A 12,867-nucleotide genomic window follows, 5' to 3' on the forward strand; every position below is an offset into this window, starting at 1 on the left:
GAGGAAAGAGCTGCGTGTGAATAATCGAGGTGAGAAAGTAGTCAGGGCCGTCAGAGATGGGAGGGAAGCAGGCGCTGGCGGGGAGAAGCGGGTCTGTGCACACCCGCCCTGCACGTTGACCTCTGGCCTCGGTGCCCTGGCCCCTCGCTGGATTCGGGGGCTGTTCCATCTCTCCTTGCTCTGGCTCTTTTCTTCTGGTGAGACTGTCCTTAACTTAGTGTTCAGGGGAGAGGAAACAGACGCTGCCCTTTCTGACGGGGAAGAGACATTTTCTGAGTTGACCCTGGAGCAAAATCAAGACCGCAGAGCCCCGTTCCCCTGACCCCAGTGATGAGGAGGGATGCAGTGAACATCTGTCCAGCTGTGTGCCCAGCCTGTGACATAGCCCTGCTTCCCCACCCCTACAGTGTGGCCTCTGCTGCCCTTATTCGAAGGTGGCCTGACCCCAGCAGGGCAGCGAAGAGGAGAGAGGCCTGCAGAGTCTGTGGCCTGGCAACTTGCTGCAGACCCCGTGAGCAGAGGCAGTGGGCCTGCCGCCTCCGGGGCTGCGACTTCTCCAATGCAGAGGAGAGAGAGACCCAGGTTTGAGGGAGGAGGCTGGGCCGCATGGCTGGGAACCGAGGACACGTGTGCCTGACCACAGGGGCAGACGCTTCGCCTTGGGGTCTGGAGCTAGAACAGGCCGTTCTCCCCACAGTCACCGCTCACATGGACCCGCAGGCTCTCCTGCGCCCGGCCCCCTCAGCTGCTGAGTCACACTCCCCAGGGTTCACAGAGGCTCTGGTCCAAAGCCAGGCTGAGTCATTAGATGATGAATTGCAGAATTCTTATTCAGGCTGTCACCGCAGCAGTGGTGGGCCCTCATCCCCACCCTCTGCTTCCCCACCGAGCCGCTTAGAGCATTCTCTTGTGGCTTGTCATTCCTGCTCCGTGGGGAAGCGGGGCCGCTCTGGCACCGAGAAGATGGTGGTGGAGGTGCGTGGGGCATCACCGAGCTTCCCTTCCTGGGTCTAGATTCTGGACCTGTTTAGGGATAGGTCCTGGCCTGTTAGCTCAGGGAAGAACCTCAGGTCTCATTTTGTTCAGCTCTCTCATCAATGAATGAGGCTCAGGATTCAGAGCTGGTCGGAAGGGCAGCTTTTGGAGTCAGAAACGAAATCTACTTAAAATGAGCAAACCTCGCAGGCCTAGGTTTCCGTGTCTGTAAAATAACGTTGATGGTGCCTACTTCCATCCCGGAAGTCGATGGATGTGAAGCACAGGTAGGTGGCACTCAATAACTGTTGTTTGACTCCTGTATTTGATGGGGAGGCCGGAGGCTGAGTGAATTAGAAATAAAGACCTGAGATCTTTTCTCTTCCTGCTCAGGACTCAGAAGGGAGGGTCAGGAGCTCCTGGAGGGGCTTTGGAGAGTAGGTCAGAGGGGGTGGGTTTGGCCAGTAGGCAGATATTCCTAGAGCCTGGGTACCTCCCAGCCCTGCAGGGGCCACTGTGGGATCACAAATGCAGCACGTTAGATGGAGTCCACAAACCAGAAAACAAGCAGAGACCAGTGATGGGCACAGCCATCCTGACCTGGGCCCCTGGCCCACCTCCTTCATATACACCTCTGCGGGGTCCTGCTGGGCCAGATCACCTGAGGGCTCCCTCCCACCAAATGTGAGCCTGGAAGATGCACATTTCTGCCCAGAGGGCCCCTCTGTCCTACAGGTGGGAGTGGCCCGGGACGAGGGCTGGGACCACAGATGATGACTGTTGATCACCCTGCTCCTGAAATGTTCCCAAGGATTCTGTGTAGCATCTTTGGAGCTACAGCAAGGAATAGCCATGATATCTGATTCCCTTCACTACCTGGGTTTTGTTGTTTTTTTTTTTTTAGTTTTTTAATTTTTATTTTTTTTGGCCGTGCCGCGAGGCATGTGGGATCCTAGTTCCCCGACCAGGGATCGAACCTGTGCCCCCTGCAGTGGAAGTGCGGAGACTTAACCACTAGACCGCCAGGGACGTCCGCTACCTGGGTGTTGATCATTTCCCATACCCATGAACCATTTGAGAGAAGGTTCACATTTTTCAAAAGAATTTATTAAGAAACAGAAAAAAGATACAAAGTATAAAGGAACAAAAGAGTTTACAACACAGATTCTTCAGCCTGGTGGCAACAAAGAAATACTTGCTGGGCTGATGCCACGGGTACAGAGGCCCCAATTCCACCATTTTCAATCCCATTTCTCTTAGCTGCTAATGCAACCAGTTCAAACTTTCTCTGAAGACAAGTCAGATAGCCTTCCAAAACCTCCCCAAACTACTTCCTAATTGCCTCTTTACATACGGTCCCCTCTCCACCCGGTCCCAAAGATTCCTCACCCAGGCTTCAGGTGAGGGTGAGGTCAGCCAGACCCTGTTGAGCCTTCTCCACACGTCCAATCACTCTGTGGTTCCTAGACCTATTTTTGTTCCCATCCAGATTCATTTAATTAAACTACATTCATGAATCGGTTGGGTAGGCTGGTTTTGTTACCTTCTGTCAAGTTACCTGTTTTCCTAAGCCTGCATCTGAACTTGACCTTTCTCCTAATGGGAACGTCTTCTTGAGCACTCTCTCTGGCATCTCCCTGCCCCAGCTAGTCCAAGACTACTTTCTCCCCCAAACAGAACTCTGCATCCCCATCCAATCTCCCACTTAACTTACGGGATAACTCTAGTTCTCAGCTGACCTGCCCAGAAGAAATGGTCAGATACCTTGATCTTGGCATCCACTTATCACATCTTGCCCAGCTCAGGTCACCAACTTCATCAATTTCCTCGGAAGACTTCTGACTTCTCTCTTGAATGTCTGCCCCTCTGGAATATTATCTCTGTAGATTATTCTATGACATGGCTTTATAGATACAGTAATAATAAGACTACAGTGAAAGAAGAGTTATTCTCTCCCAAATTATATTTTCTCTAAATTACAAAAAAATTGGGCTACTCTTGCCATTTTGAATTTCTTCTAAATGTCTATGGTTATCAGCCCTTCATTAGTACAGCCTGATTCTCAGCTGGCTTTTAGGAGTAGCAGTGAGTCTTAGCAAGCTGGCCATTGGTCCCTTCTGCTCTTATGGTCACTGCTGTGTCTTAGCAAATGGCTTCTCCAAATAACTGCTGGAATGCGAAACATAAGTCTCCTCCAAAGGAGAAGCAGGTCACAACTCTACCCAGACGTTCTCGAGTTTTCCCCTCACAAGGCGTGCACACAACATCCCTATTCACGCTTACCCTGATGGAAAATAAGTCAGTACTAAAGTCGGTTAAAATTTTTCCTAACCAAGACTTCAGATTTGAGCTTTATGGGGTACAAAATCCTTCTCTATGCCTCTCAGCCAGTACTCACCACAGCCGTGTGAGGTGGGCATGGTGGGTATTATTATCGCTATTTTACTGATGTAGAAACTGAGGTTCAGAGAGGTTAGGGAGCTAGACCAACATCACACAGCTATTTAGTTGGAAGAGCCAGCACTCAACCCAGGTCTCCGCTGCCTCATTCACCTTCCTTTTTTAAACCCAAAGAATATGAACAAGGTTCTCTACTCCCTTTTCTCTCTACCCGAACGGCACTCTCCTTTCCTACACGATCTGGAAAGTTCCAAACACCACAAGGAATGATTGATCAAGTTAATTGCCATAGTCCAATGCAGGGTGGGGATGTTGGATCTTTCACAATGTTCCTGATTTCTTAACATCTGTAGTTGAGCCAAGAACTCTCTCTCCACACTGAGCAGTGCTTTCTGTGCCGGGATTTGTTAGGATTCCCGGGTGACAGTTGGGGCACTGGGGATTTTACCTCCAAATTATGCTCAATGCTATACTTCTCATCCATTTCACATTTTGCCGTGTTCTGTGCCTTCCCACCCCTACCCCTTCATGAGGAAAATTCAGTATGTCTGTCAATCGTCCAGTGCCCGACTCCCCAGGCTTCTTACAGCGTCCTGAAAGCCCCATGCCTCCTGCATCTTTAGAGCATCTGTGGGATTCTCTTCCTGCATCCAGGTGATATTTCCCTCCGGCAGTTCTCTATTCCTGCCTCAGGGGTGAGCCACTTGGCTGCAGCCATTCCACCAGCGGGGCCGTCTGCACGCGGTTCCCATGCGGCTCTGCAAACCTGTTGTTCCAACCTGAAGGTATTTATGCCCTAGAGGCCAGGGCCACGCCCCCCCCCCCGGACATATAAGCAGGACACCCGAATTTCACCTCTTTTGTGACTTAGAGCTGAGCCAGTCTCCTGGAGGCTTATGGTAGGCTGTGTCCACAGTGCCCCCTACTGGAGATTTCCCACAAGCCAAAGTTTTGGACAACTTGGCGTTTTCTAGACATCAATTCCCTCCACAGGCATTTACAGAGCACCTACTAGGAGCCGTCACTGTGCTGACTGTAGAGAGAGCTGCAAAGAAGACAGACACGGCACCCCACTCATGCAACTCATCTTAAACCAGCTGGTTTCACAGAACTGCCACTTGGTTTCCAGTTGGTCTGAATTAGTTGGTGAACTCAATAAGACCTTCCCCTGCCTCTGGACACTCCACAATGACCGATCACCCACGGGGACCACCCACAGGGGCCACCTGACCTCTGCAAACTTCCCAGGGCAGATTCCTTGGTCAGTCACCAGACAGGACCTTGCTCTGACGACCCTTCCTCCCTGCTGGGTCCTGACCGGCTGGGATTCTCCTCCTGACTCCTGCCTACCCCCCGACCCCTACCCCTGACAGGACAGTCTCACTTATTCTGACACATTCATTCATAAATCCAGTAGTTATTCTTGAGTGTATTTTTCTGAAGTAGTCAAGCATATATGTTACTTAATGGACAATAATAACTGAAGTAGAAATGTGCATATATGAATAACAGCATGAAATAAAAAGAACCCAATCTCCCCAATCACTGACTATTTACACATTTTGAACCTATTTCCACTCGGTAACTATTCAGACATGCTTTTACCTTGTTGCTATCATTACGTGATCAGAAAGCCAAAATCTTTTTTTTTTTTTTTTTTGGCTTACGATTGCATCATATAACATCATATTCTTCTAAATAGTTCTCATAATTGTCATACATGAAGGCAGTAGCTCATTGCCCTGCTAGACCACAATCTACTTGGCTAGATTCTGGTCTAGCCAGAATTGGCTAGCTAAGCCAATTTTTTGGAAACAGGACCAGGAGCTGTTTCCTGTCAAAGACTGTAATATATAGGGTGGCCACAAATATCTGTGTGCAGATACTCTTTTTCCTTTTGAATCCTTTTCCCAGAATGTACTCCCCAAAGTGAGATAACTTCGTCTTATAATCACTTCTTTGACTCTTGTCAAGAACTGCCAAACTGTTCACCAGGAAGCATCATTTATAGTGCCAGGGGTCTATTTCCCCACGACATATTTTTTTAAATGTATTTTTGACGAATGCAAGTGGTCGATTTTATTTTATTTTTCATTTTATGTGTCCTGGCCTGTGTGCATTCGTTCTCTTGGGTATACGGCTTATTTGGTCCTTTGACCAAGTAGATCTGTTTAGTCACTGCATATACTGGAGACTCCTCAGATCAATGCTCCGTAATTTCCTCATCTCATTGATTTTCCTTTAATCTTCGTTCTTCTTTCCTGTGCATACATTTCAAAATTTTATATAATTGAAATTGTCCACCTGACATTGATGATTTCCCCTTTCACTTCATTAAACAATCAATGACCTCCCTGGAAAAAGATTTTCTTTTCCCTACACCTAATGTCCTGCACTTTCCATCTGGACTTGTCCAAAATCTCTCTGGTTCCCATGAAAACTCATTGCCCATGATCCTTACATATTATTCCCTTTGGTCACCTCTCAACAGCCCCTGGCTAAACATGTCCACGTCAGTTCCACCGCTGCCACAGCCTATGCAAAAGGCCGGTGGTCATGGCTCACTTCTGACGGGATCCCTCCATGAGATTTTCACCCCTTCGCCCATCCCAGCCCCACTACCGACTTCCCAGGTCTTCCAACCGGTTTGGCTCCTGAGTCCCACACCTGGCCTCTAGGCTTAGGTTTTTTCCCCACCCATAATGGCCATATGGACAAATGCCTTCAACCCCTTAGTTCAGCCAAAATTTCTCAAAAGGAATTGTGCCAGAAAACTAAGAGGGGGCTAAAAATAAACTCCAGGAAGTATAAAGACATCAAAAAAGAAAAGGTTTTATATCCTACATAGGTCTGGCCTCAGGTTGGCTTGGAGGTGAGGGGTGGTGGAAGTTGGGGGGTAAGACCCAGGGTCTCCCCTTGTCTCACACTCAGAACCCTGTGTTTTAGACTCCAACCCTGCCGGGTTCCATTTTCTAGTAGCACATTCTCTTCACGGACTTCAAGGTAAACGCCTGTTGGCCTCGGCTTGTGTCTATACTTGGTCTCCCACGAAGTCCACCCCGCACTTCACTGGGGGACGCCATTATCAGAGGAGCCTCAACTTCCCAGCCGAGGCTGGTGGAAGATGCCATTTATGGCCGGGTTCAAAATCCCAGACCTCTTCTGACTTGGTGCGTCCCGTTCAAGTCGGAGGGGAGGGGGTTCTCAGCTCTCTTCCAGAAAGTACATACCTGACATACCCTTCAAGCCCTGGGCTTAAAGGACTATTTCTACCCACTTCCCCAAGACTCTCCCTGGGTTACCCCAACAGGAATGGTTTTAAAGAAGAACTCAAATCAGGGCTAGCTTACACATCTTGGAAACCTAGACTCTATGGCGGCGGCGGCGGCAGTCACCCCCAGCAAAAGCAAGAAACATTAATGCCCAGTACCCCTCCAACCCCTCCTCCTCTGCTTCTGAGGGTTATGGCCATGCCACCCGCCTTGGTCCCTATTCCTGCGCACCTGAAGAGCGGTTTGGCACTTCACCTTGAAAAGTTGCCAACCCCTACTCTCTGGGAAAATGCCCTCGGCCCCCACATCCCTCGGGCATCCCTGCTTCCCTTCTCTCTACCTCCCAAGTCCCCCCACCCCAAAGTCTCTCCCCAGTCCCAGCCCTTTAACTGTCAGGAGGGCGGACCCGAAAGACATGGATGGTCCCATTACTGAGGGACACGACCAGGTACCTGCCATCCACCATGGTGGTCACCCGGGGCTTTTCCAGGCCGTGATAGGCCGTCAGGAAGTCACCGAGCAGCGACCCCTTCGGATCGAGGATCACCACCTTGTTGACCTCTCGAAGGGTCAGAAAGATGTAGCCCTTCTTATCCACGGACACGGAGCCTGGCTGGCAGCCGTGCAGGCCCGGCCCCCGGTACTCCCCAACCACCTGGCCCAGCCCGTCACAGACGACCAAGCTATTCTGCTGCCAATCCGACCCCACGAAATTGCCCTGGGGGCTGGTGGTCAGGAACACCAGTGCCCGCAGGCCCCGGCTGGCCTTGCCTCCAGGGATAAACCGGGTGGCCAGGCTGCCTTCCATGTTGTACACCTCCACATGGCCTGACACGCTGACAGCCACCCGGTCCCCGCTCGGCATGGCGGCCACGGCGTGGCTGGCCTGGCAGAGGCTCAGCGCCCGGCGCCACTGCACCTCGCCGTTGGGGCGGATGAGATAGAGCCGAGCGCCAGCCGAGAAGGCCACGGCGTCCTGCAGGGCGGCCACGCTGCATGGGGAGCAGCCCTCAGGGACGGGCACCGCGCCCTTGTAGTCGCCATTGAGGGAGAAGCGCTTCAGGGCCCTGTTCTGCTCATCTGCCACCAGGATCTCCCGGGAGCCAAAGGGACAGAGCCCAGTGATCCGGGGAGACCGCTTGTCCCCCGGCATCCGCGTGGGGAAGCTGCAGAAAAAGACGGGCCTGGGGAGGAGGCCAGAGCCCTCCAGGTTTGGCCCAGGTGCTGGGCTGGGCTCCCGAGAAATGGACTTGAGCCTGCCTTTGAATTTCCTCTTCTTGTTGGATCTGCCACCCCTTGGGGACTGGGCTCCTCCATCTTCTTGGGGTGTCTGGGCTCTGCCGTCTTTCGGGGTCTTGGCTCCGTCTTCTTGGGGAGTCTCGGCTCTCTCCGCCTTTAGGGTCTGGGCTCCATCTTCTTGGGGCGTCTGCGCTCCGTCCTGCTTCGGGGTCGGGGCTCCATCCCTGCTCTGGGGCTGGGTTTCGTCGCCTCCCTGGCTTCTGGCTCCGTCTTTCCCGCTGGCCTTCCGGGGCTGCTGCTCCTCAAAGGAGAGCCTTAGCAGGTGGCACTTCTGGTCCAGGAGTCCAGGATGGAGCTCCAGCCGGGGCAGCAGGCAGGGGGCTGACCCAGGCATCCAGGGAGAGCGCTGCAGCTGCTGAAGCCTTTGGGCAATCGCCCCCTCCAGCGAGAGTATCTCGGCCTCGCGACCCAGGCTGAGCACGCGACGGGCAAAGGCGGCCGCCTCCCTGGCCACCTGTTCCCGGCTCTCCAGCTCCCCCAGCCTCTCCCGAGCAGCTTCCTCGGCAGCTTCCACGTGGGCCCGTAGCTGCCCCAGCACCTCCTGCTTCTGGGCCAGGAGGGCCCGGAGGACCCCCTCGGCCGCCTCTTCCACCTGCGTGCCCACCTTGGCCGCCTGCTCCCGCAGACAGGCCAAGGCTTCCTTTTCCGCCAGCCGGGTGGCCTCCAGCTTGGCCAGATTGCTGTCTACGCCCGCCAGGAGCTCCTCGAGGCCCGGCCTCCGGGCACGCACAGCCTCGGCCAGGGGCAGGCAGGGGTGGTCCAGGTGGGGGTCCAGGCGACACTCCCGGCACAGCAGCTGGGAGCAGGGCTGGCAAAGGAAGCGCAGGGACTCCCCCGGGTGCTGGGGACACTGGGCCGCCTGGCGCTCCCGGGCCTCCTCGTCGTACCACCCTGCCCTGTAGCCCACCAGGTCCACCACTCGGTGGCTGTGGGTCTGCCGGGTGCAGCGGTGCCCATCGGCACAGGCCTGGCACAAGTCGTCGGCGCAGTCCAGGCACCGGGCTGTGGCTGGCCCCCCGGCGCTGGCGCCCCCCATCAGCGGGCACAGAGCACAGGCCGGCTTCCCTGCGCGCAGGTCTCCACCGGCTCGGGCCTTCACCAAATCCAGGAGCCCGTTGACGAAGAAGTTGCTCTTGAAGGCAGCCACGCCCGTGGGCGGCACAGGAACGGACTCGCGGCACTCAGGGCATCGGAGGTGGCTGCCCTCGGCCAACTGGCCCAGGCAGTCCTGGCAGTAGGTATGCAGGCAGGGCAACGTTTTGGGCACCCGCAGCTGCTCCAGGCAGATTTTACAGGCTAGGAAGTCGCTGCTCAGGGCCTCCAGCAGGGAGGGTGAGGAGCCCTGGGAAACCATTCTGCAAGCGAGGGGTCGGGGTCAGAGGACAGAGGGCACCTCCACGGTGCCCCCACCTGCCCTCTCGCCTCTCCCCCATCCTCAAGCCCCACCAGGTCTGGGGTCTCACCTGAATGGCCAGGAATTTTCTTCTGGTCTCTTGAGATAAAGAGCCACCTCCGTCTTCCCTGCAGACATTCAGCAAATGTGAAAAAGTAAAGGGCGCTTTTGCATGTCAGGCCCTGCGAGATATGACAACACCAAGAAGCCCAGCCTTAGAGACCTGCTGGTGTAATGATCGATGCCCCCCACTGACAGGCCTTGTGGCACATGGGGTGCGAGTCTGGTGTGAATAGATCCTGGGGGTCCTGCTGGGGGTGGGATGCCAGGTGAGGGGAGGGATGCCAGGAGAGGGGAGGGCAGAGAGGACCAGCTGAGGGTCTGGGTGGGCAGACGTGCCTTGACTCCTGGAGGGTGGGGGAGTATGAGGGACCCCAATTCCCACAGCCCCGTACACCTGCCTCCTAGGGCCTGGCAGTGGCATCACGGGTTGTGAGGGCCCCTCTTCCTGCCTCGACTGTCCTGAAATGAACAGGCAGAAGGATGCCTGAGAGGAAGGGGCTGCCTCGCTCTTTCCTTCCACCCACAAACTCAGGGTCACCGTAGCCTTTGCCCCATCTCCTCCAGCCCTTTTCTTTCAGCCTTTCCTGCTGCAAGAGGCTTCCTGCTTTCCTAGAAGCCTCTGGAGGGTAGGAGTCACATGAGGATCATCTGTGAATGCCCCCAGGTCCCTGCACAGTGGCTGTGAAATACTTGATAAAGAAACTTGGGGGATTTCCCCCAAACTTCCAGAAAACAGGGGCTGGGAGGAGAGCTCAGACAGTGGGAGGGGGTCTTCCCCAGGAAGTCTCAGATCTCTGGCCCCGCGGGGGAAGCCTCCCCTCTCCTCGCGCCTTCTGGGTCCCTCTCCCCACTCCCTTCCTCTTCCTCCCGCTCTCTCCCTTCCCCCACCCCCTCCAGTTCAGCTGTCCCTTCAACCGCCCTCCAAGCCCCTCTCCTTACCTAGCCGGGGCTCCAGGACCCGGAGTGCGGGCCCCCCGAGGCCCTGGCGCTGCTGTTGCTGGGCTCCTGAAAGAGAAACAAAACTGAAACTAATTGTACTTCTGCAACTTCCGTCCCAGGCCCGGGACACCGACTTGTACGGCCGCAGGCCCCGCCTTCCTCCCTGCCCTGCCTGGAGCTCTTCCTCGGGGGCCTCCTCCACCAGCAGGGCACAGCCCCCGCCAGCAGGGCTCCAGGGCTCCGGGGCCAGGACAGCCTCCACGGCTGGAGTTGCCGAGGTTGGCTTGTCAGTTTGAGCCCGAGGATTCGCTCAGCCTGCTAAGTGTGTTTGTCGCAAAGGCAGGCCAGATGCCTGAGGATGCGTCCTCTGAGGGAAGAAATTAGAGATCATAGGTGATTCGGAGACGTAGGGTAACTAGAGCCCCGTCCTCAGGCCCGGGTTCCAGCGCTGCTGCATATCTGCCAATCCAGTCTTAAGTGAGGCCCTTCGTACCATAAATCTCTGCTGAGATACAGGAGGGGCTGTGGGAACCAGATAAAGGGCCTCGAACTGAGGAGTCAGCAAAGGCTTCCTGGAGGAGGCGTCACTTGAGATGAGTCAGAAGAGTGCATGGGGGTTGGGGATCACCTGAGAAGAATGCAGGGAAGGGCATTCTAGGAATTGGGAACAGCAAGTCCGAGGGCTCAGAGGAATGAAATACCATGACCCTGCTGGGGGATCCAAGTAATTCAGGATGGTTTGTGGGAAAGGGACATGTGAGTGGTAGCAGATGAGGGAGAGGCAACGGCCAGGTCACAGAGGCCCTTATGTTCTACATGAAGGGGTCTGAGTTTTATCCAAAAAGCCAAAAGAAACCATTGAAGGATATTTCCCCCAACATCTTCTGAAAATTTTGAAGCACAAAGGTGTTGAAAGGATTGGAATGAACACCCCTGTACCTACCCCTTAGATTCTACAGTTAACATCTTGCCGTAGTTGATTCATCACACAGCTACCCATGTATGCATCGCTTTATCCGCAGTGATGGGATTTCGGGAGGAAACAGAACTGGTGAGAACTCACTCTGGCAGCGGCCAAGAGAATAGAGGGGGGGCCTGACCATGGGTCCAGGTGAAACGTGGAGGGGTCTGAGCTGACACAGCGCCACTAGGGGCAGAGAGGAGGGTGGAGGATGGGAGCCTCACGTGTGAGCAGCGGCTGCAGGTGAAAGAAGCCGTGGGTCTTGTGACTGTCCCTGTGGAGGGAGGTGCCAGAAGGAGGGTAGGAAGTCCTTCAGGTTTTGCAGGTCTGGAGGTCAGGACGGAGAGCTTGGTTGCTGATAACCCGGCTTATGACTTTTCTAGACTTTTGCAATGTATCTTTGGTTTTGATGAAGTCACCCAACAGGGTCCAAAGTGAGAAGAGCAGGGCCGAGATGGCACTATGCGGAACATAGACATTTAAGGGCAAGTTGGGGAGGAGCTGGGGCGTGAAGGAGGCTGAGAGGTACTTCCAGAGAGGTAGATTGAAATCCAGGCAAGAGTAGGTCCCAGGAGCCAGGGGTGGAGAATGCTGTACTTCCAGAAGGAGGAGGTGGTCAGCGCAGTTGAATGCTACAGACCTGACGGTCAGCCAAGATGAGCACAGAAAAATGTATTGGCACATGTGTGTCCCTAAGTGTGTGCACACATCTGCACATGTGTAAGGCTCCGTGTGTGTTTGTCTGTGCATATCCAAGGACGATTTTCTGGATGCCTACTGCAGTCAGACAGCATGCCATGTGCTGTGCAATAGACAAAGATCAACAAGATAAGTTCCCCACCCACAGGCAGTTTATAATCACATAGGAGAGGTGAGATCTGTACCTGTTGCCATAGGAAACAGACAAATGTCATATTAAGATGTCAAAGTAATCATCACAATGGCTTCCTTTTCCTGGGCATTTACCATGAGCTTGGCATGGGGTGCTGTAAACATAACCTGATTTAATCCTCACAGTAACGTCGTAAGATAGGTACCATTCTTGCCCCATTTTACAGATGAGGAAACTGAGTTATAGAGAGAATAATTCATCCAAGGTCACATAAAGTGCTACGGCAACACAGAGGGAAAATCTGATTTCTCCTGGAATGGTGGTGTTGTGGTGGTGTGGGAATCAGAAAGGCCACATGAAAGGGGTGGCATTACAATGCCTGCCCTACTCCGCCTCCCCAAACACTGAACAATTGCTTAAAGGGCCTACAGTGTGGCAGGCCCCAGGAAGGCAGTTTCTCCTCCCTGAGAACAGGCTTCCAAGGCAAGGGATAACTCAGCTACAACCAAGTGGTAAGTGTTACCATGGAGACCCGGGAAGAGGAGGAGTTCCTGCCAGATGCTGGGGGTTCCTCAAGATGCCTCTCCTGCTGGATGTTCTGATACCGCTGGAGTGCAGGCAGGTGGAGGGAAGCGGCAGGAGATGGGAACAGGCAGGCAGAACAAACTTCAAAATTTCCTGTTGAGAATCCTGTAAGGCCTTAAGGTAACGGGGAGCCATTATAGAATTTTTA

At 54.0% G+C, this 12,867-nt stretch overlaps 2 protein-coding genes across 3 annotated transcripts in view; both read right to left on the reverse strand.

The window, feature by feature from the left end:
- Positions 1–2,060: 2,060 nt before the first annotated feature.
- On the reverse strand, positions 2,061–10,419 carry TRIM56 (tripartite motif containing 56). 2 transcript variants are annotated; one of them, XM_061208623.1, is made up of 3 exons: positions 10,342–10,419; positions 9,410–9,467; positions 2,061–9,301 (listed from the first exon to the last, which is right to left on the reverse strand). In XM_061208623.1, the coding sequence occupies exon 3, from the start codon at positions 9,298–9,300 to the stop codon at positions 7,033–7,035; it is 2,268 nt and encodes a 755-aa protein (XP_061064606.1). In that variant the 5' UTR covers position 9,301; positions 9,410–9,467; positions 10,342–10,419; the 3' UTR covers positions 2,061–7,032. The 2 variants fall into 2 exon arrangements, with proteins under 2 accessions (XP_061064606.1, XP_061064605.1); XM_061208622.1 differs by having other exon boundaries at positions 9,410–9,521; positions 10,342–10,409.
- Positions 10,313–12,867, reverse strand: part of LOC133104246 (mucin-12-like) — a 41,402-nt gene continuing 38,847 nt past the window's right edge. The window contains exon 14 of the mRNA XM_061209879.1: positions 10,313–10,605. Coding sequence (XP_061065862.1) covers positions 10,313–10,605 — 293 coding nt within the window. The remainder of the gene's footprint in view (positions 10,606–12,867) is intronic.

Source organism: Eubalaena glacialis, chromosome 13 (assembly GCF_028564815.1).
Source record: "Eubalaena glacialis isolate mEubGla1 chromosome 13, mEubGla1.1.hap2.+ XY, whole genome shotgun sequence".
In the NCBI taxonomy this organism is placed as follows: domain Eukaryota; kingdom Metazoa; phylum Chordata; class Mammalia; order Artiodactyla; family Balaenidae; genus Eubalaena; species Eubalaena glacialis.